This window comes from Papio anubis, chromosome 2 (assembly GCF_008728515.1).
Source record: "Papio anubis isolate 15944 chromosome 2, Panubis1.0, whole genome shotgun sequence".
Classification (NCBI taxonomy): Eukaryota; Metazoa; Chordata; class Mammalia; order Primates; family Cercopithecidae; genus Papio; species Papio anubis.
Window position 1 is genome coordinate 32,729,104 of NC_044977.1, and position 22,843 is coordinate 32,751,946.

General features: G+C 39.5%; 1 protein-coding gene and 1 long non-coding RNA gene across 8 annotated transcripts in view; one reads left to right on the plus strand and one right to left on the minus strand.

The window, feature by feature from the left end:
• Positions 1 to 1,405: 1,405 nt before the first annotated feature.
• NEPRO (nucleolus and neural progenitor protein) lies at positions 1,406 to 17,593 on the minus strand. Of its 5 annotated transcripts, none has more exons than XM_017955136.3 (9): positions 17,300 to 17,593; positions 15,186 to 15,340; positions 11,382 to 11,461; positions 10,720 to 10,851; positions 10,183 to 10,260; positions 8,498 to 8,859; positions 8,089 to 8,150; positions 5,670 to 5,929; positions 1,406 to 5,414 (listed from the first exon to the last, which is right to left on the minus strand). In XM_017955136.3, the coding sequence occupies exons 1-9, from the start codon at positions 17,400 to 17,402 to the stop codon at positions 5,405 to 5,407; spliced, it is 1,242 nt and encodes a 413-aa protein (XP_017810625.2). In that variant the 5' UTR covers positions 17,403 to 17,593; the 3' UTR covers positions 1,406 to 5,404. The 5 variants fall into 5 exon arrangements, with proteins under 5 accessions (XP_017810625.2, XP_031518882.1, XP_021789753.2 ...); XM_031663022.1 differs by lacking the exon at positions 17,300 to 17,593 and adding an exon at positions 16,766 to 17,143 and having other exon boundaries at positions 1,406 to 3,551; XM_021934061.2 differs by lacking the exon at positions 17,300 to 17,593 and adding an exon at positions 16,478 to 16,759 and having other exon boundaries at positions 1,406 to 3,551.
• LOC103881835 overlaps positions 17,367 to 22,843 on the plus strand; it is a 106,080-nt gene continuing 100,603 nt past the window's right edge. For all 3 annotated transcript variants that reach the window (XR_002520275.2, XR_002520274.2, XR_002520276.2), the window contains exon 1: positions 17,367 to 17,465. This is a non-coding gene — a long non-coding RNA (uncharacterized LOC103881835). The remainder of the gene's footprint in view (positions 17,466 to 22,843) is intronic.

Below are 22,843 nucleotides of genomic sequence, written 5' to 3' on the forward strand. Positions count from 1 at the left end.
TAGGGACTTATGCACAGAAGCCATGTCTCAGGCAGTGATGAGACAGTGGATCCCCGCAGTTACCCCCGACCCAGGGCTTATATGCCATAGAGAAAAGGGTTTACATGCTTCAGAAGGAACATGTGAGACACTGAAGTCAACTCCTCAGGGAAAGGCAAGAATGCTGTTTGCAACACAGCCTATAATTTGCCAGGATTTACAGTGAGTGTGTGTTCTTTTAATAGGTAAAAGTAGAAATCTCAGAGGCATTCCTGGAACTGGTTATCAGAAGTCAACATGGTAGATTAGCATCCAAGATGGAAGTTAGCCTCACACTGTGCCTCTGAATTTCTGTGAGGAGGGGATGGGATAGCCCTACACCTCTTCTGGGTTGTACATACCCCAGTGCTAGGCAGTTCCTGCAGCTGTTGAGAAGCCCAGGGGCAGGAAGTGAGCCGTCCCCAGAGCAAGAGGCAAGGTTTAGCCCTACTTGAAAGTGGTTACCACAGCAGTGACTTTAGTATGAAGGCCAAGAGGCTTTGAAGTGACACACAGGAGGTCTCAAACACTGCTCTTATAAATGGCCTGTGTGTCCTAATGCCATCAGAAGTGATAAAGTTGGTGCTAGGATGTGGGTAATCCTAGCATTTTGGCAGACCAAAGTGGGCAGATCCCTTGAGTCCAGGAGTTTCAGACCAGCCTAAGCAACATGGTGAAACCCCATCTCTACACACAGTTTTTAAAAAATTAGCCAGGGCAGGGTGGTGCCTGGAGTCTCAGCTACTCAGGTGGCTGAGGTGGGAGAACAGCTTGAGCCCAGGAGGTGGAGGGTGCAGTGAACTGAGATCATACCACTGTGCTCCAGCCTGGGCAAGAGCGCAAGACTCTGTCTCAAAAGTAGTAATAATAATAATTCACTACGATGACCCTGACAATAGTTTCTAATCTCACTAGGTAAGTTACAGTTTGGTATACTTTAGATTGCATTTTTTAAAATGATAAATATTTCGATTTATTTAGAAAAACTAACTGATATAGAATACTAAATTCCTTATAAACATACACATTGTCATTTTGTGTACACATGTGAAGCTTTTTTGCCATTTTTACAGAATAGTAAAGGGCAGAAGACAGGAAAATGAGGAGATGAAGATACTCCAAAAGAACATGAATGAATTTGGAAACAAATGCTAGACTGGTGTGGTCCAGTCCATGCTGTATTGTCCTTAACTCCCTGGTTTTTCCAATGAAAGATAAGCTCCAAAGTTTATTTCAGCTATAAAAGTTTCATTCTTGGAAAAAAAAAAAATCCACATCAAATCCAGAAACCTAAGCCAGGGGAAACTGACTAGCTCAGTGAAGCCACATGCAAGTAGAAGCAGCAAGACTGAACCTTAAATCTCCTAATTCCCAGGGAGTTTTTTTCTGAATCAGCTAAATGAAGTCTTAAAAGACTGGAAGTTTTTTTCTGAATCAGTTACATGAAGTCTTAAAAAAGGCTACTTAGGGGACTGGGTGCATGAATATAGACAACTCTCAGCAAATAAGCCCTATGGTCCACAAAGCTATACACCAGTTCTCTTACGAATTTAGCTTCCATTTCCCAATAGGTAAAGGAAACATATTGAACACAAGGACACTTAAAAGCTAATGGCCATTTCTAGATTTGTCTGGAATGAAATCTCCTTGGTATTATCCATATTTTAAGGCACTAAATGGATACTACCACTTGGTAGGAAGCCAAAAGGAACATGAAAAGTGACTAGAGATTAAAGATTAAACCAGTTTACTTAACAAGGCTTCAGGAGAGAAGCTAAAGCAGTGTTTACGTAACTGGATTTGGGGCCACCTGGATCAAAATCACGTGGGCTCCGTGTTAAAAATACAGATTTCTGGCCCCTGTTTATAAGTCTCTAGGAAAGGACTAATCTGCATCTTTAGCAACCCACCAGGCGATTCTCAAAAAGTCTAAAGTTTGAGAACCACTGGTAGATAACTGAGAAAATGCAGAAGGCAGACAGGGAAAGAACAAAGCCAAATAAAGAATGGAAGGGAAATAACTTGTTACAATAGGGTGGCTGAGGAAAAGAAGGATGCAGTACATAACTGAGGTACTGCTTTGGTTTTCTTTAAATCTCTGTGTAACAAAAGTTAAGGCCACTAGAGAAGCTTAATAACCTAATTCTAGTAAAGGAGAACAGTGGAAAGATACCTACCGCAAACTTCACATCATTATTTGAAAATACTCAAGATGTACTCCCTCAGAGCAACAGTATGAGCAACATCCCCTATCAGATGACAGCATCAACACCAAATTATAAATGTTCTAGCCTCATTCCTGGGTCTACTTTGTGTCTCCTAACCTGATATTTTCATTTTATTTTCTCTACCTGTTACCCTGTTATATTTCATATGTAACCATAAACCACCTTATATCCTTTTTGTAAAAAGATTTATTTGGAATCAATCACTGGTAGCCAAATAAATACAATTAAAACCTCCTGGAGAACTCCAAACGCACTTCAATATGAGATAAGCTGAGCAAATGAAGAGAAATAATGGTTGTAACCAGTCCCTGGTAATACAAGCAGTGGCAAACCTTGATGATCAATTCCAACTTACAAGACAGCGTAACTGTCAGGAGCTACAAACCAGTATTCAGAGGTGGACCTGTGTACAATGGAACCAATTAAGGCCAAAGTGACCTTTCAGGTGTTTCCTTGCTATCCCCCACCCTCCCTCCTCATTTACCTCAAGACACAATGGTTTTTGCAAACGATTATTAAATTGCCCAGTAAATCATAAAATTATTCAGTTTTTCAGAGACTTACTGGCCTCAAGGAATTACATCTGCTTCTCAAGGGTAGGCTGTGGCAGATTTTTCATATTAACACCTGGCATGTAGTTGAAACCAAAAAGAATACTTGTTGATGAAATGACACAGTGCTACTTTATATGTAGACTGAACTGAACTGAACTCCTGTGCAATGCTGCACAAAAGCAGCTCCTCTGTGAGTCCAGGTGGTACTTCCAGATCTTAGCAGTTCTACTTAGAACACTGAACTAGCCTTGTTAATCACTTAAAATTCTCACATATGAATACCTAAACTCCCATTAAAGCAAAAATATCATCAATGTCATCTGTCTCCTTAATGGTTCCTGATGTACTGTTTTTATTTATTTGCATCACTGTCAACGAATCAGTTTCATTTTCATGGATGCCTCTAAGATTTTCATGCATCATTTTCTCCTTAGTTTGTATGACAGGCATTGAAACTCCACTATTCAAGAGCTGCTTACTGTTAGGGTAGAGATCAGTTCTATGCACAGTACAGTGTGAGAGTCTCCACTTAGCACTGGTATCTGCAGCAGTCTTCCGAGTCCTTTGAGAGAACTGCTGAATTTCCCTTAAAAGAGTCGACTGCAACTTTCTCTGTGGTTTACTTTGTCTCCGTAAAAATTTATTCTGTGATCTTCTCTGTCTCAGATGATGCTTTGAAGTTTTGATACCTGAGCCACGAAGAAGGTGGTTGCAAATAGACGTTTTTATGCACTCTAGTTTCTTTGGCAAACTTTAAAAGACAGAGAGAGGAAAAATCAGGGCTTAAGATGCAGAAAAACATTCTTTACCAACTGAAAAGGAAAATACACAATTTATCTACAAGTCCTATGCCTGTGTACAATCCTAGAACCACATTGAAAAACGTTTCACCCCCAAGTCTGTTTTTTCAGAGCACAAATGCCCTCTGATTGAAGTGTAGACGAATGTGTCCCCATTTTGCTTTCAAACTCTCAAAAGTACAGCCGCTAGCAATTCGCTGAGTGGTGAGATACTCCTGTACTTTTAGAGCATTTCCCTTATAACTGCTAAATCTGTTCATAATGTAATGAGTAGACATGAGGAAACATCACAAATGAAAAAATCTGCCAGTACATATTAATCTGAATCTGGATAATCAGCTTCATGCTGTAGCAGGAAATGAACACGGAAAAAGGAATAAAGGCTAAGAGAAGTTTATAAAAGAATGTGAAGACAGGGCTTCTGGCCTAGACACACTGACAGCCTTAAGCTACCCTAATTATGATTCATATGTCATCTTCAAGTTTGGAAATTCAGAAATCAAACAGCTGATCATTTTAGGTGTTTTGCTTCCACACAGGGTACACTGCCACAAGGTTCATCAGTGCCTTACTGAATTGTTTCACTGTTTGTGATAGATTTTAAAAGATGGGCATGGATATAAAACTTTGAGGAAGCCCATTATAATAAATCATGATCTTTGCTTCCAAACCATTTTCTTATCTTACTATAAGCAGTGGCTTTTAAGTGGGAAGAAGGTGGGTGTACTTCAGAGTTGAAAGGAAAACAGAGGGCCTGAACTGAGTTCCACATCTAATGCCTTGAGCAAAATCCTCCATTTACCCATCTATGAAATGGGAATAATACTGTCTACCTCACAGTGTTATTATGGGCATTAAATAAATTATGAAGTTTACTACAAGTATATTAATGAAACAGCAAAACAGGGCAGTATATGAAGAAGCACCATATCTGGTGAGTACTGAGTAATAGTTTAACCAATAAACACCAGTTTGCCACTCTTCTCATTAACTTTTAGTTGTTACCTCTGCCTCATCTACCCTTGATTTTAAACCCAATTTTAAACAGAATGCTTCTCTCCATCTCAGGCTGCGTTTCCAGCCACAGGACTTTTAGATTATTACACACCTTTAGGGGACCCATCTCAATGTAAAAACCCCTCAAGCACTTTATTTTTCCTGTCGCTTTTAATCAAAATGTGTTACAAAACCCTCACTGTATACTAATTTTTTTCTGAAACAGGAATATATTTTCTGTAAACTTCAAAAGAAAATTTAACAACATTTTTAATATGTGCTTCCTCCCCAGGAACTAATTTTAAATCCCTGAATAGCTCTATAACTATGTATAAGAAATTACGGGGCATGCACAGGATATTTCTTAAAGAATACAATAAAAAACAAATCAGAAAATTGCCTCTGTGAAGGTGGAATAGGCTCTTAATACCTATTTGCGTTTGAAATCATTACCACTAAGCCCTGAAGTGTCTAATGTCTAACTTCATGTAATACTTCATGCAATACTGGTTCACAAGCAAAGATAAGCACCCTTAAACAGTTCTGAATATAAAAATCACAGAAAAGAAATATATAGAGTCCAGCTGATACAAACAGTAGCAAGTAGCAACAGTACAAGGCCCCAGCAGTCTTGGGTGGGCCTCATGGGAGGCAGGCACCTTCTGCTTCTGCTCTCATGCCCTTATCCCACTGCACTGCGCTGAAGCTATCTGCAGAAGGGCTGCCTTTCCAGAAGACCCTGAGCTCCCTGAAGACCAAGTCATGTCTTTATGCAGTTGTATCCTCAGGCTCAGCACACCAGACATTCTTAACGGTTCCTGAATGAGCAGATGGAAATGATGAAGAGCATAAATGACTGAGGTCCAATTCACCTGTTTATCTTCTTTCTCCAATGATACAGTTTTGCTCTTACAACAAAAGCAGCAAATGGAACTGCAGTTTGAGTACATCCCAATTTAGCCCCAGTGCGGCTGCTGGACATCACATTTTAAAGAAAAGTGACCTGAATATACACTTTTACTCATAACGACAACAGAAAAAGTAAAGGAACATAATTTTTGCAATATACCTACCTAGTACCTTGAGCTTCCAGATGTTTAAGCCGGTTGCTTTTAAGAAGTTTGTTACCCAGAAAAATGGCCTGAGCCTTGAGTTTTTTGCTCCTGCACCACACAACTGCCATCTGGATTTCTTCAGAAAGTTGTGTGAAGGACTCAGCCTCCTGGAATCTTTGCACAAAACTTTTGGCATGAGGAGCTCCTATCACTTTCTCAGAAGAATACTTGGTTGTCTTTAATCTGGATTGAGAACATTTAAAATCAAAGCTGGTCTCCTGAAACGTGAAAACATGAGAAAAATATATTGGACATGTTACCGGCTTGTAATTATATGACAACAGGGAAAGTTAGCTTATAATCAAAATGTAAAAATTAGAATTATCAGTCCCTAAATGCTTGAAGTGATGGATACGCCATTTACCCTGTGATTATTATGCACTATATGCCTGTAACAAAATATCTTATGTACCCCATAAATATATATGCCTGCTACGTACCCACAAAAACTAAAAATTAAAAAAATAACTTGTCAGTCTTCAAGGAAATTTTTTTGCTCAATAAGCTTTCCTTATGTCTTTAAAAACTGAATTTTTCTCCACTGCTCCAAATACAAGTTGTTTTGCTCCCCCTCTGTACCAGGACAGGTCCCATCTGCAGCTGAGTTAGACTGACATAGGAAAGCTAACATAAATATTCTAACACACATATCTCACATCCACAACAATAAAACCCCACATGATTAAATACTGGTCAAAGCCTAATTGCAGAGGGTTGGGGATCACTGGAAGGCCCCTCTCCTCTATACCAACAGAATATCACAATTCGTTTTTCACTTATTTCCATATCCTGAGCAAACCTCCTCAATTTAGAAATGTTTCTGAAAACAGGGAAAATATGGGGCCCTGCAGAGCACCCAGCAGAATAAGACCATTAATCAGTTAATGCCTGCTGAGTATCTGTTAAAAATGCTCAACCGAGCAACACTTCCAATTCTACTTCAACCATCTCTGACAAGGCACCTTTACTTCTTCAACCCCTTCTTTCTATACCAAGTCGCATTTGGATTTTACTAACGTTTACTATTTCGTTATGAAAATATGCTGCCTATGAGATGATCTGCTCTATCATTCATTCAAAGCTTACCTTCTTCCAAATTTCTTACACTCAAAAGGCACTTTTACAAAAGTAGAAAAAGTTTTAACATAAATATTCTATGTTTGGTGACCCATGTCAATAGTTTATGTTTGGTGATCAACAGAAGTAGTTTACTTTAAAAGCTAAGCAAGTTAGTGCTATTTGCTAAAAATATAGTAGCAATTAGTCTTGAATAAGAGGGATCCTGACCCACCAACTTCAAAGCCAGTCACCTACAAACAGGGGCACAGGCTGCAGAAGTTTCAAGGCTCACAAAGCACCGTAGTTCTTGAGATACTGTTGAAAAACTATTCTGGGGACTGGTGAATGGTAAAGAAGACAGACTATGAAACCATACTGCCTGCATTCAAATCGCAGCTCTGCCATTTATTCACTATGTGGCCAAGTTTCTTGGCCTTTCTATGCCTCAATTTCCCCATCTGAAATATGAAAATGGTAATAAGCATGCCCACCTCACAGAGCTTTGGTGATATAATTACATGACTTTGTGCATATAAAAGCACTTAGAACAATGCCTGGCACAGAAAGTATTACTCCTCACTCTGAATTCATGAATTAGACAGAACATCAATGGAAGCTGGAGTCCTTAGAGTTCAAGAAAGTATGCTTAAGAATTCTTAAATAAAAGAAGTAAACTAACCCATGAAAAATATCAGAAGTAAAGACATTTTACAAAGACAGGGTTAAAAACAAAAAGTCAAGTTACTGAGTAAAACAGTAACGCTGATGTACTTATATGCTGCTAGGTCCAGAACAAACAGAATTTACAGACATTAATCAATCATGTTAAAACTTGAACCTCAACAAGAGTAAAGGAATAGCTTCATGACAAAATGATGAGGATGATAACCAAAATGACAGTAGCTAATAACATCTAACTCCAATTAAATGCTTACCATACCCCAGACGGCCGAACGCTTTACATGCATTAAAACTAGCACAACCCTATGAGGCACATATTACTATTACAAAATAGAGGAACGGAGAGATCAGGAAACTCACAGAAGGTCACACAGCTAGTACCAAAGCCAGGATTCAAACCAACCATCTGACTGCAAAGCCGATACTCTTAAGCTGCAGTACAATCCATACTTAACAACAGATCTTACAGTTACTTTAAAATTCTAGAGAAACTCCTACTAAAATATTTCGACAACTAAGAAGGCATTAAGCTTAGAGCTGGGGATAAAATGAGAAGATTCAATCTCTGCCCTTGGTAAAAAGCATCCTCTACAAATTAGCAGAAATCATAAGCTAAATTTAATGAAGCCAGACAAACCTGAGTAGCTTTGTGTTTCAGCTGGTTGCAGAAAGCCCTCACATCAAATTCTGATGACTTTTCTGTGGAGGTGGAAAAATTGCAGATACAAAACCTTAGGCATACTATTTTCAAATCTACAACAAATTCTTAAGTGCATGACATTTCTTGCCAAATTACCACAAAATAAATAAAGGAATAAAGCAAGCAAATAACTAGGAAGCAATTACAGAAACAAATAAAGTACTCAAGCTTAGAAAGCACAGGTATTATCATACGTCTCTATAGATAATCAATGTAAGTCAAAATTAAGATGTGAGATGTTGAATTTCCTTCTATGCAATGCCTGACTATTACTTTCAAAAGGTTTCCTTTTATTTTTTTTGTTTGTTTGTTTTACTAGAGTATGTGCTGTATCAAAGCAAATTACCTTTGAAGACTCTCTTATTCTTTACTGGCTGTCCAAGATCCACTTCATTCTGTACATCGATCTTTATTTGTTTAGCTTTTTTGGAAATTCCAAGTAAGGTTTCTTCACTGGCTTTTGGTGACTGCTCATTCATTAAAAACAGTTTATTTAGCAATTTAGTTACTCCTTTAGCTGCAAAAGCTGTAGACATTTTTTTCTTAAAGGCTTCAAAATATGGCTGTCCTAAAAATTCAGTGATATCAGAAGGAAAGGTAAAATCTTTGAAGTAAGGCATTGGTTGAATCCTAGAGACCTCTTGAAGCAATCCAAACAAAGGCTCATATAACAAAATCAACCTTTTTAAAACACCTTTATAGAGAACCCTAGAGAAAGAAATAGGAGCTCATTAATTAACCAGTAGTTACAATTTGCAGATTACATAATAAACTGCAAGACTGAAAGCTGAAAATAAAGGGCTATCAAGGTCCTCCAGTACAGATAAAAAATACTATGGTGCACACTTGCAAACAGCCAGATTAGTCCATCCCAACAGAAAAATCCAAGTATAAAATGTTACTCAAAAAACTGTAGGATAGTCTACCAGGAAAAAAATACACATATTCAAAAAGTACTACATGGAGAAATGTACAAAAGGATGCATATCAAAGTCTTAAGTGTAGCAGATGTTTAGATTTTAGGCAAATTTCAGGTTCATTTTTCTTTTTAAGTTTCTTAAAACAGGCATGTATTATAATCAGCAAAAATTAAAGCTATTTTCATTACAGAAAAGAGTATCAAAGGTTTAGCATTTTAAAATAATGATTAGTAATCAAACAGTTACCTCTGATTCTCTGATTAAGTAGAATAATTATAATCATAATAAAACAATAGGAAATAGTATTTGAGATATCCAGGTTAAGATATCAAAGCAAAGTTTTCAATCTCTAAACACAGACACTTTTTTTCTTTTCCCCATCCAATGTTTTCTTACATTCTTAGTAGAGCTAATAATCTTAATTGCTTGAAATGGCCCAAAACAGGCCTTCTTACAGATACGGAAAAATTCTAATTATCCATCAGATCAGTTTCACAATATGTACTGAGAGACATGCAAAAGAATGTCTCTTAGTTAGCAAATATTACCAGCATACATCAACCAAATATGCTCAAAAAAGCAGTGGTGTTTGAGATGGAAGAAAAGAGGCTAGTACGTAAGTCAAAAACTGCATTTATCATTGCCATTAAAAATTAGAAACCAAGTGACAGAAAGAATCAAGTGATATAGCCAGCCCAGGAATAGCATCACTTTAAATGGCCTGTTGTAATATGACTACTGCTAACAATTTTTTATTACTGCAATTCCCTGTCGTAGGCATTAATTTTTTTAATGTTCAATAAAAGCCCACTGATGTTTCACTACAACCTACCATGACCCAGATTTCAATGTGACACCAGTCACTCCCAATTTTTTTAGTTGTTCAGTGTTGGGCTGATCTCGTGGAATGAGATACAAAGCCTACTCCTTTGACATAGCCATTAGCACTCAGCTTCCCAATCTACCCCCAAAAAACTCTGATCAAATCAAGACAGAGAATATCTGCACCTCCCGTAACCCCATAGGAAAATAAGTTTGAAAACTACTAATAAGAAATCTAGGCTGAAAAGAGATGAGAGAGAAATGAAGGATGTCAGAGGTGTGTACATACCACAATCTGCTCACCAGCCCAACCATCACAAGGTTTAAAATAATGAACTCTTGCAAACCTAGATGTTTCACAGTCAAACTGGAAAATCAATTTAAGGTAGAAAACAAAATCAAAGTAATGTGGGTTTTGTAAGTTACAATCATGAATTAAGAAATATATTGGAAGTAAAGAGAATTTTCTTAAAGGTATTAAAGCCTTAAAACACGTTCTATTTAAGAATTTAAATCTTTAAAATATGGTAATAAACACTCTGCTAGAGCTCCCATTATTAAATTTAGTTCTTAAAGTTTAGTTTCTAAGATTAAGAATTTCTAGCTGTCAATGCTCTTAGGATAATACATGCTGAACAGTTGACAGGCAGTCTCTGGCAATGGCTGCATCAGGCAATTCCTGAGAAAAGAAGGCCAAGAAGCGAAGGTTAAGAATTCCTGTAGATTGTAACTCCTACAGAGTGTCAGCTTTCAAATAAAAATACTGTCAAAAATATCCAAACAATTCCAGTTCAAACGAAGGTGTATTTAAGATATTCAAGGATACAGAAATGTTTTGCTGCAGCAGTCCAACAAGCGGAGCAACAACTTGCAGGCTCCCAACACCTTCATCAACACCAACTCCACCACCGGCTGACTGGGGACAACACACACTTTGGTAGTTAAGGGCTGATTTTCACTTGAAAAAAATAGAAAAAGTGATTACTTTCACTTAAAAAAAAAAAAAGTGTTTTTTTTTTTTTTACATTTACCAGTTAAAGGATACGACAAAGGATTGAAATAAAGAGATGCATAGAGCAAGGTATGGCAGAAGCACAGAGCTTCCACGTCCTCCCTGGGCAACCCTTCACATGTTCAGCTATCTGCAAGCTCCCTTTACTTTCATTTTTAAGTATAAAGCATTTCTATAGCAGTTTTCAAGTGAAGACTTGCTTTAAGTTCAATGTGAGATAAAGTTATGCGCAGTAACAGCCCTCTGATGTTTTAATATAATCTACCATGACCCAGATTTCAACGTCACACCAGTCACTCCCACAGATCAACGTCAGAAGAGTACCACAAACACCAGGTGCCCCACATTAAAACAAAATTTATGCAGCTGAGGTATAATTGGTTATATTCCAACACCAAGCATAGAGAAATCCACAGGGAGATCACAAGACATTGAGTTCCCAGCCCACCACATCACAGAGCAACTGGACCACTTACTTGGAAGAAAACAACTCAAACAGGTCTTGAATTGAACCCTCCAAATTCATGTTTTTCAAACGCTTTAAACATTGCTCAACCTGAAAGAAGAAGAGCAGCTCAAATTCATGTGTATGTAATGCAGACAGGGTCACTGATTATGACCAGGAAAGCAAACAGTTCTAGATATTCAAAGAATGGAACTATGCTAAATATCACAGAATACCTTATTTTTTTTCAGGGTTGAGAAATCCAAAGTGCAAGCAATTGTTTCTGGTTACAAATTTGGAATTTATCCAGCCAAACACATTTTTAAAATCAAGTGACTCCTAAGAAATCAGTATATGCCACAATGAGCTTGATGTTATAAAGGGGACAAAAGCAAGTATAGGTTATTCTCAAGATTATAATTTTGCCGAGACAGCATGATTTTTATTTTTTTAGAGACAGAGTCTCACTCTGTCACCCAGGCTGCAGTGCAGTGGCACGATCTCTGCTCATTGCAAGCTCTGCCTCCTGGGTTCACTCCATTCTCCTGCCTCAGCCTCCCAAGTAGCTGGGCCTACAGGTGCCCGCCACCACACCCGGCTAATTTTCTGTATTTTTAGTAGAGACAGGGTTTCACTGTGTTAGCCAGGATGGTCTCGATCTCCTGACCTTGTGATCCGCCCACCTTGGCCTCTCAAATTGCTGGGATTATAGGCATGAGCCACCGCACCCGGCCGACAACATAATTTTTAATAGTGAAACTATTAAAACAATATAGCAAATTATTAACTACTAAATTTCAACAGTCTATAAAGTACCACAGAGATGAGGAAAACGATTGGCTTCAATCACTGAACAAATACATTCTTTGAGTAGATGAAGCTTATCCTTATGTTCCTCTGCATCTTCTCTCTTCCTCCCTTCTCTCTCTTGAATTTTTTGCCCTTTTGTTTCCTTTTGAACCACAGTTCACTTACTATGTTTTCCAAGTGCTTTACCATCTTGGTTTGTCAATACCTCCCTCAAAGGATGGTGTCCACACTTGAAAACTGAAAAAGATAGGAGCTGACACCAAAGAATTCAAGGATTGTTCCCTCCGTTGTTCTGAAAACCGTTGTTAAAACAGAATCCATAACCTTGGTTCAATTTCTAGAAGCTCTGGCAAGATACTCTCATTGCCAGTATCAACGCCCATCCAAATTTTTTTATCTGTCTAGATGCAGTCCCATGCTGCGCTTTGTGTGGTATTCCTGAGGACTACAGAATTCCTACAGCATTCTGTACAATGCATGGCTCTTACCTTTTTTTAAAAAAAAAATAAAAGATGCTATTGAGTGCTTACTGAACACTGTTCTAAGAACTGGATTATAGCAGTAAACAAAAGGGACAAAATACATTGCCCCTGTGGAGCTTACACTATAGCTGGGAGAGAAAGGCAGTCAATAAATGGCAGGTGGTGTTAAGTGCTATGAAGAAAAATAAGGCAGAGAGGAAGTGCTGAGAAGATTGCAATTTTAAATAGGGTCTGTTTTTATTTCAGCATTTAATTAAATATTTTACATGTCTTCCTATCTTTACTTCTAGATTTTTAGCAACTAGAGATACAGAGGTTTCTAATACCATTTTATCTCCCAGCATGCCCTACATGTACTCCACAGAACAGGAATCAAAAGTATTTTCTGTGTTCCACTTAGGGGAATGTTTAGAGACAGGCCGATTCTAGTACTTACATGAAAGTTCTCTGTAACTGTGAAATGTTAAGCAGTTGTAAGGCAGTAGAAGTGGTAATAGCAGCTGCAGCAGTAACATAAGGATAAAATATGTTTCCCACCTCAGGGATCACACAGAATATAAAATATATACACAAATAACTTTACCACAACACAGACTATATTAAATACTATAAGAGAAGTACAAAGAGGAGGCCCAAATAGCTAAGAATTAAAAAAAAACAAAAAAACAAAAAACAACTTCAGTAATAATCAGAAAAATATAACAAAATGAGAGTACTACAACATAGATTATCACTGCCAGGACTTAGAGGATAGGAAGGCCTTTAACAGGCAGACATGGAAAGGCTGGGCATTCTAAACATACAGGACCAGGTAAGCAGACTCAGAAGTAGGAACACACACAGTGAGCATGCAGGTTTGTTAAGAGTCTAGGTTGGCTGGAATATGACCTATCTGAACGTGAGAGAGAAGCCTGAACTAAGAAGACTGAAAAGGCCAGATCACAGATCTTGTAAGGCAAACTAAGAAGTTTGGTCTTTTTTTTTGTTTGTTTGAGACAGAGTCTTGCTCTCTCCCCCAGTCTGGAGTACAGTGGCACGATCTCAGCTCACTGCAAGCTCCACCTCCCAGGTTCACGCCATTCTCCTGCCTCAGCCTCCCGAGTAGCTGGGACTACAGGCACTCGCCACCACACCCAGCTAATTTTTTGCATTTTTTAGTAGAGACGGGTTTTCACCGTGTTAGCCAGGATGGTCTCCATCTCCTGACCTCGTGATCCACCCGCTTCGGTCTCCAAAGTGCTGGGATGACAGGCGTGAGCCACCGCGCCCAGCCAGAAGTTTGGTCTTTACTCAGGACACAATGGAGAACCACTAAAAATCAAAGTTGTATTTTCAGATGATTAACCTAGTTTTAATATTTAGAATATGCCAGAGCTTAGGAAAAGCTGAAAGAGAAACCATCAGTTATGACGGTAAGACAACTAAAATTTGACGAGGTCTAAGAGGAAAATGGCAGCCAGAACTGAAGAGGGCACCAGATGCAGAGGAAGTTTTGTCTTACGGACCGCCTGGATGGGAGAGCTACATAAAAGAGAGAGACTAGAGAACAGCAAATTTTTATGACGGGGTGATTATTCACAACCCAGAAGCTGGAAGGAAAAATACATTCACTGGGAGGGTTAGCAAGCTTGCTTTTGGATTAAAAAGACTCCGAAAAAGATAAAAGCTACCCTAGAATGGAAAATTTAGGGAAAGACCATGATCCCAGATCTTTCATTGATGAAATCTTCACGCTGTTTGCTTTAAGTACTAGGGGTGGAAAACTAACTAGAAAGCATGCATCTGTAAGGTTAGAGACTACGTCCATCTTTTTCACTACTCTACACAGCACTAAGCAGAGTGCCAGGCACACAGAAAGTTCAAAAACACTTGCAAGGTAGCCCTGTCACACAATGGATAGCCTTCTGAACTTCTAGAAAATACTTGCGGAATTAAGTGAATGAATGAATGAGCATATCAGGAAGCCAGCTTAAAAGAGGCTCTACTCTATGGTGTAGCCCCTGAGCTGGAGGGTCCAATTTTGCCTTAAGCTCCAGACATTACATGAAACCAGTTTACATCACAACTTGCTATGTATCCATTTACTCTAACATACCACCAATTAGATTATGTACTCCATAATAAGTAGACAAGTTTGTTTGGTTTTTTTTTTTAATTTCAGCATTTTGATTATGCCCAGGGAACTGTTTCTTAATGTCCAACATTTTGTCTTGCTCAACTCACTTTATCTTTGCACTGGGCAAAGGCACTGTTGTTATAGATTGTATATAATGAAGAAAATGTTTACTTGCCCATTAGAAACAAGACTGGGAAAGAATTAATCTAAACATACTTCTTTTCTAACAAAAATTACTTTTTGAAATGCTGAAATGCTTTCAGGAAAAAAAAGAAAGCGTACATGTAACTGTGGGCTATAGGCCTATAAAACACAAGTGATTTACTGAGATTTCCACAAGATTTCCATAAATAGCAAAATAGTAAGTGGCAGTGTGCTCTACATTTTCAAGTGAACAGGCTGGGTCTCATCTACCGGGCTTCCTCACCTGTTTGAGGGCCAAATGGGGTTTGTGGCGGCCCATTCTGTTGTGATTGCTGTAAAGGACGGCACATAACACATCTGTTTCTGCATCTAAGGTTTGGCTCTTCAGTGACAGTGTGACGAGATGGCATTCTTTAATTACAGCTGCAATGCAAAGGTCTGAAACAGAGATATTTAATAAGATTTAGTACATATTTCTACATTAAGTATGTTATATTAAAAACACACTGAAAAAAAGCATCTTCCCTTATTTGTTTTAAAGGAATCAAAAACAAATGTAATCTGTCTCAACTGTAAGAACATAAGGATTCCAAGTATAAGAGAAGTTGAAAAACGGTAACAGATGATATGAAGTCCAGGAAATCATTAAGAGAACATCTGTTAAACAAGAAGTTGTATCTTTACATTGCATTTTATCATGGTTTAATAATCTTTCATATGAATACTTTGCTGTCAGTCATTTGGTGTACACTTACGCCTCATGTGTACACTTACGCCCCCACCTTGGAGGTGGGGCACATGTCACTACAAGTGTAATAATTCTCTAACTCCCCATGTTGCTATTCCCAAAAGCAAGACAGAATGAATAAATTCACAGTCTTCAAAATCAAGGCTTCTGTGTTTGGATATCACTTTAAGACACAAACATATTCAGAAAAGAAAAACCACCACAGTAACTGGAAATCGTATTATTTGATGAACACCTGACTGAACACTCGGTGCTCATCAGCAGATGCTTCCTAGTCTGAAAATCTGTAGTAGTCCCTAAGATGTAGTTCATGTGTTATTTATGGCTCTAAAGGCAGCACTAGCATTCCAGGTGGAAGTAAAGGCTGGTTGCTACCTAACAAGAATTTTCTTACTGTCCCAACAACTCTCTGAAGACAGAATGGGCTGCCTCGGGGATGGGTAGTGAGTTGGTGAATTTCCCATGCCTAATAGGAATTGTTAAAGAATTTCTGAATAGAGAAAGAGGGAAGATTAATCTGTCAAGTGTGTAGGACGGACAGATGGGATAATCTGTGAAGTGTGTAGGATGGATATATGGGAAAGGGGATGTGATGATCTAAATCAAGCTTGTCCAATCCGCCTTATTGTGTTGTTCTGCTTTGTTTTAGGCTTTTTGCAGCTTAAAGTCATGGTTTTTAGTTTGTCTCTAGTGAAAACAGGGATGAGGAAAGGGCTTTGCCAGCCCAACCTGAAACAAAGAACCCATGACTGACTGTATTCTCCCACTTGGGCCCCCGAGCTACGTATGTAACATTCGTAACAGCTACCATTCGAATGTCCATTTACCATGCCAGGCAGTGTTCCAAATGCTTTCTCTACATTATCAACTCTTTCATCCCCCTAAAACAGTCCTATGAGGAAGGTACTACTTTTATCTCCATTTGAAAGTGAGATCAGTGAGGCACAGAAAGGTTCAGTAACTCTCTCAAACTCCAGGAAAGGGTAGAGCTAGTATTCAAACCCAAACAACCTGGCTCCTGCGCCAGGCTCCTACCTACTATATGCCCTTCACCCTAACAAATACCATCCATTTAGGTGGTAAAACACTGTCGTTTACAGAGCACTGTCTCCTACATTACATCGTTAGATATTCCCGACGCCCCTGTGAGTAGGAGGAGGACTAGCTCCATTTCATAGATAAGCAGATAGCGGTCCGAAAAGATCGCAGTTTGAGTCCCAGTGCTTAGGTGACGTCAACCGCTTCTCGGGGGCAGGGGTCAGGAAAAAGACGGAAAGGGGAAACGGACGGAAGGGTAAACAAGACTCCCAAGACCCGGGTGAACAAGGGTTCCCAGGCAGCACTGTCCCCAGGCACCAGCTGAGTCCACCTCTCTCCGCCTCCTCAGCGCACGGCTGAGCCTTAGTCCTTCATCTCTCCAGCCAAGCCCTGCATTAGCACAGTTGGTTCAATGAAGGACTGCTAAGCCAGAGGCCCTACGAGCTACACCAGTAAAGTGCTGGCACCGCTCGACCCCTACGTGCCCCGCGCCCTCTCCCAGCGTCCCCCGGGCCCGGGAAGTCCCGGTACCGCCCCCGCCACGTGCGCCGGCCCGGCCTGGCTGCCTCCTCCGGAAACGTTCCCCCATCCTCGCCCGGCGCCTCACTCACCAAGGGTCGCGCCGGGGTTCTGCACTGTCATTGCGGTGCGGCTCCCCGCCTTAGGAATTCTCACACGGTTCCAAGGTTCCGGGCCCGGCGGTAACGCAGCCATCTTGCGAGGCGAGGTAGATCTAGGAAAGGCGGAGCTACGCGAGAGCACGTCTAGCGACCGGAGGTGGGGCGATGGGACCTAGTCCAGGCCTGAAGGGAGCAGGGGGCGGGGCTCGGGCGGGGCCAGGAGCCGGGCGGGAGGCGGCCTTCACGGAGTAAACGCGTGGGACTGGGAAGGACCCCGTAATCTGAACATTGGTTACCAATACGTGGCCGCGTAGAATCATGGGAGAAAAAAAGCGCCATCCCAATACTAACCAACAGAATCTCTGAGAATGGGGTGAGGAATCTGCATTTTGTTTAAACTTCACGCAGGGGATTCGGAAGCACAACCAAGTTTGGAACTATTAAATACTTCCAGGCATTTTGCAAATATGGAAAATGAGGCCCAGAGGTGAGTTGGTGCTTTTACCCCCAACTCTGCCTCAGACATTAGGGGAAAAAGGAAGAAATGAAATAAAGAGGTTTATGCAAGGTGTGGAATTTGTAGCCAAGAACGAGTGATTTGCTTTGAGTGGTAAAGGAAGGCTCCTTTATGTCTTGACCCACAGCAAAACCGAGATCACATCAAAGAAACTTGGAAGACACCTGTCTGTCATTCCCACTTTTGTCAGTCTCCAAGACAAGATCATATTCCAAGCTCTAGTGATCCTTACCTCATTAATATCTTTCTAATAATTCATTTATCCTCAGCCTTGCTAATGCCCCCTTAAGTTCTTAAGACTCCCACAGTAACGTATTAGAAAAACAGTGTTTTAGAAACAGACTGCCAAGGTTCTAGTTCTAGCTTTGCTGTTTACTAGCTCGGTGATCTCAGGAAATTTACTTACCTCCTCCTCCAGACCTTAGTATCCCTGTGGGTAAAATGAAGATGATAATAATAGTATCAATCTCACAGACTTGTAAAATGCCAAGGCACTTCTGGCATACAAACAATAACCATGTACCATAGTTAATATTGTTGATGTTATTACTACTATTTCATGCAAACAGTCTTACTTTATTGAAACACTTTCCATGCTCTTTCTGTGCGCATTTACACATCTCCTTACTCTATCTGGGTCATCCTCGGAAACAATCTCCCTTCCTCAGCTTTGGGGTCTTCACTTTGGGTAATTCTTCCTAAACACCCCATTCTCACTCCATAATTTGATATAGAGGCCCCTTTAATGTATTACCACAGTGCTCTATGTTGGCTTATGTATTCGTTTTCTACTGATGCTTTAACAAATTACCACAAACTTAATGACTTGAAATAAGTAGAAGTTATTTTACATTTCTGGAGGTCAGAAGTCCAAAATTAATTTCACTGGACTGAAGTTGACAGGGCTGGTTCTTTCCAGAATCTCTAGGGAAGAATTCATTTCCTTTCCTTTTCCAGCTTCTAGAGGCTGCCTTCATTCCTTGGCTTATTTCACTATCCTCCATCTTCATTGTCAGCATGACATTTTTCAGTCTCCTCCTCTTCCTCTCTCTCACCCTCCTGTCTGCCTCCCTCTTAAAAACACCCCTGTGATTACATTGAGCCCATCAAGATAATCAGGATAGTCACTCCATCTCAGAATATTTAACTTAATCACATCTGTTTTAGAACTCCAAATTCAGGCTCATGTCCCGGATGGGCAGCTGATGCCAAATACTGAGATACTGGTGCTTGGAGAGAGAGAAGTATTTATTCTATTGGACCAAAGCGAGAGGGCAAGAGAGCAAGATCTCTCAGATCCACAATACCAAAAAAGAAGCGGGGAGTTTTTATGAAGCTAGAGAGTAATGGAGAGGGAGTTTCAAGGAATCCAGGGGAAAAGTCTGTGTTTCTTCCGTTTCAGATAATACCTTGTGCAGCCGTATGTACATGGCAGCTGGTTGCAATGTCCTTTAAGGAATTCATTCCTTCTGCAAACTCTTCTTATGACCCTGAAGTTATCTCCTTCTGCTTCACAAAGAAACAGTACATCAGCAGTTTATAATTACATTGTGGGAACAAGGAATACTGGGCAAAAAGCGGGTGGTTAACATGTACAGGCAAGGAAGGGCCTCATCAAACTTTTTATTATTTCAGTCGCACACACAAAAAAATGCTGGGGTGCTGAAATCTCAAGCAGTCTGGTTATGTATCTAGAAATCCCTTCTCAGTGCGAGGTAACATAGTTACAGATTATGGAAATTAGAATGTGAACATCTTTGGGTGTAAGGTGGAGGGATCTTTATTCAGACTACCAGAGGCTCTCTCACATAATTTACCTTGCTGTATTATATTTCTTTGTTTACTTTCATGTCTGTTTCTCCAGTGGCATATGAACCTACTGAAAGCGAGAACTACCACTGACATAGCTAACTGGTCTTTCTATCTCAATGCTTAGTTCAGAGCCTGGCATGTAGTAGGGCCTCAGTAGATATTTACTGGCTGGATATGAGGTTAGATGATGCTTGAATAGAGTCTTCTGAAGGATAAATAAGAAGTCCCCAGGCAGTTAAGGGAAGAACAATATTCCTACAGAGAGATGTTAAGCAGCATGGGTTTGAAGAATCACTAGTCCTGAATTGGTACTGCTGGGACATGATTTGTGCTGAGGGATGGAGCTGGAAATACTGGTGTCAGATCATGGGAAGAATTTGGATTTTTACCTGAAGACCAGTAGTTCAGAAACCCAAATGATTATCAAAATTGCCTGGATAACTTTTAAAAGTAGAGATTTTCAGGTCCCACTTTGGAAATTCTTACTCATTAGTTCTGAGTAGGGCTGTTTCTAAAAGGTCTTTGTGATGGTAATCTAGGTTGACATGCCCTTGCTATAGGTGATGAAGGAGTCACTCACTGAGTCTTAGGCAGAGCAGTTTTTGTCACCTTGCCTCAGAAGAGCACTCTGAAGAACAAATTTGGGAGGGAAGATGTTGGAAGTAAGGAGACCAGGCCCATCTGTTCTATTACAAAAGCTAAGGCCAAAAACAATGAAGGCCCAAACCTTCAAGTATTTCTACTGGATATAGACAGTATTTAGATGTCTAGCATGGGTTGAGAAGTATCCCTTATCTGAAATGCTTGGGACCAAAATTGTTTCAGATTTCCAATTTTTTAAGATTTTGGAATATTTGCAAATATACATGAGATAGCTTGGGTATGGGACCCAAGTACCAACATGAAATTTATTTGTGTTTCATACACACGTTAAACACGCGGCCTGAAGAAAGTGTCATGTAATATTTTTAATAATTTTGTAAATGAAACAAAGTTTGTGTACATCTTAATTACCCATGTGGACAATTTGTGGTTGTTTGGTGTCAACATCATTCCTGACTCTGAATTTATATGCTACTGTTAAGTAATCATTTTCTTCTACTTATTCACACATATGTGCTTAATAGTAAGAAAAATGATATACCATTAATGCAGTGAAAATTAATGTGTTCAGGGTAACTTGTATCGTCATGTCAGTACTCAAAAAGTTTGGCATTTTGGAGCACTTCAGATTTTGGATTTTCAGATTAAAGATGCTCAACCTATTTACGTATTTGCATGTCTAGAATGATGATATGGTTTGGGTCTGTGTCCCTACCCAAATCTCATGTTGAATTGTAACCCCCGATGTTGGAGGAGGGGCCTTGTGGGATGCAATTGGATAGTGGGGGCAGAAATTCCCCTTGCTGTTCTCATGATAGTGAGTTCTCATGACATCTGGTTGTTTAAAAGTGTGTAGCACCTCCCCCTTTGCTCTCTCTCTCTCCTTCTCTGGCCATGTAAGATGTGCCTGCTTCCCCTTTACCTTCCTCCATGATTGTAAGTTTCCTGAGGGTTCCCCAGTTGTGCTTCCTGTACAGCCTGCAGAACTGTGAGTCAATTAAACTTCTTTTATTTATAAATTACGCAATCTCAGGTAGTTCTTTATAATAATGTGAGAATGGACTAATACAAATGACTTCCAGGTTTTCACCTTAAGTTTGAAGTATGACATTCAGAAGAAGAATAGATTTAGGTAGGTGGCAAGGGTGATAAGATGACTTTTGATGTACTGAGTTTGAGATTGCCCATAGCTATCCATGAGAAAATGTGCAGTTCACCAGTTGAATAAATGGGACTATAGCTCCAAAGTGATTGCAAAGGGATGAAGTAGAGACAGTGAATATAGGACAATATTTTTAGTAGCTTAGATAGAAGGGAAAACAAAGTTTATTGGTGACAGAGAGATGCAGGATCAAAAAGAGTATTGTTTTGTTTTGTTCTGATTTTAAGGATAGTGTACCAGTCAGGATTCCACCAACCAAAGAGAAACAGTGGGATATATATAAAGGGATTTACAGAAAGAAATTGACTTATACCATTGTAGGGGTCAGATAGGAAAGTGTGAAATTCATAAGGCTGGAAACTCTCAGGCAGGAGCTGAAGAGGAAGTCCACAGGTGGAATTTCTTCTTTCTTCACATCTTCAGGAAAACCTAAGTCCTATTCCTTAGGCCTTTCAACTGATTGGATCAGGCTCACCCACATTACCCAGAATAATCCCCTCTAGTAAAGTCAACTGACTGTAGACATTAATCACTTCTACAGAATACCTTCACAGTAGCACCTAAGTTAATACTTGATTGAATAACTGGGTACTACAGCCTAGCCAAGTTGACACATAAAGCTGACCATCATGGATGGAAAATGACTTGATCAAACATATATATAGGCTAAAGGGAAGAATTCAAAGTGTGAAAGAAGCTGGATATTACAAAAAAGGAGAAAATGGATGGAGAAAGACCCATTACTCATTCAACAAAGTTTCTGAGCATCAGTTGTTTGCCAGATACCATTCTCGAAACCAGAAGAGACAAGCAGGGATGAAATCAAGTGCTGAAGTAAAGGAGTTAACTTAAATATCAAAAGCTTTTATTTTGTGAGCCAGGAAGAAAAATACAAATAGTATAGATATGGATCTATTTGGAATGGAGTGATGGACAGCTTCTGTGTTCTCAGTGGAGGAGGACTTGAGATCATTACCAAGAGTGGAGAAGAGCAGGGAGATGGTGTTCTGGATGAGCAATGGATGTTGAAATCCGAGCTTCCTTGAATCAGGGGACATGGAAAAAGCACAGGCTATGTACATTAGAAGTAAGGTTTTAGGGCCATACTGTAAACAAATCTCTAGACTGCAAAAAAAAAAAAAAAAGGCTGTAACAGATACAAATGACCATTAAATGTAAAATGTTGGCCATCTCATTAGTAATTCACAAAATACAAATTAAAATAATTTTTAGCTTCTATCAAATAGACAAAGAGTAAAAAGCACAGTGTCTAGTGTTACTAGGGCTTCACACAAAAATTTAGGTGCAAAGTTATTCTTTGTTGTAATCATGAAAAAGGAAAGTGACATTGTATCCTCACAATAATTCGATTACTTCCTAATATTTTGGCAGTGGAATTTTTTATTCCCCACAAAATCTTACATAGAAACCTACTATGTAA

Bases quoted from the DNA above. Each gene is read 5' to 3' on its own strand.
- NEPRO (XM_003893927.5), bottom strand. From the start codon at position 17,402: ATGGCTGCGTTACCGCCGGGCCCGGAACCTTGGAACCGTGTGAGAATT. The intron at 10,852-11,381 runs GTAAGTGGTCCA...ATTTTTTTCAAG, and splicing joins TTTGAGTTGTTTTCTTCCAA to TGAAAATCAGCCCTTAACTA. The intron at 5,930-8,088 runs GTTTGTCTGGCT...TTCACGTTTCAG, and splicing joins TGAAACACAAAGCTACTCAG to GAGACCAGCTTTGATTTTAA.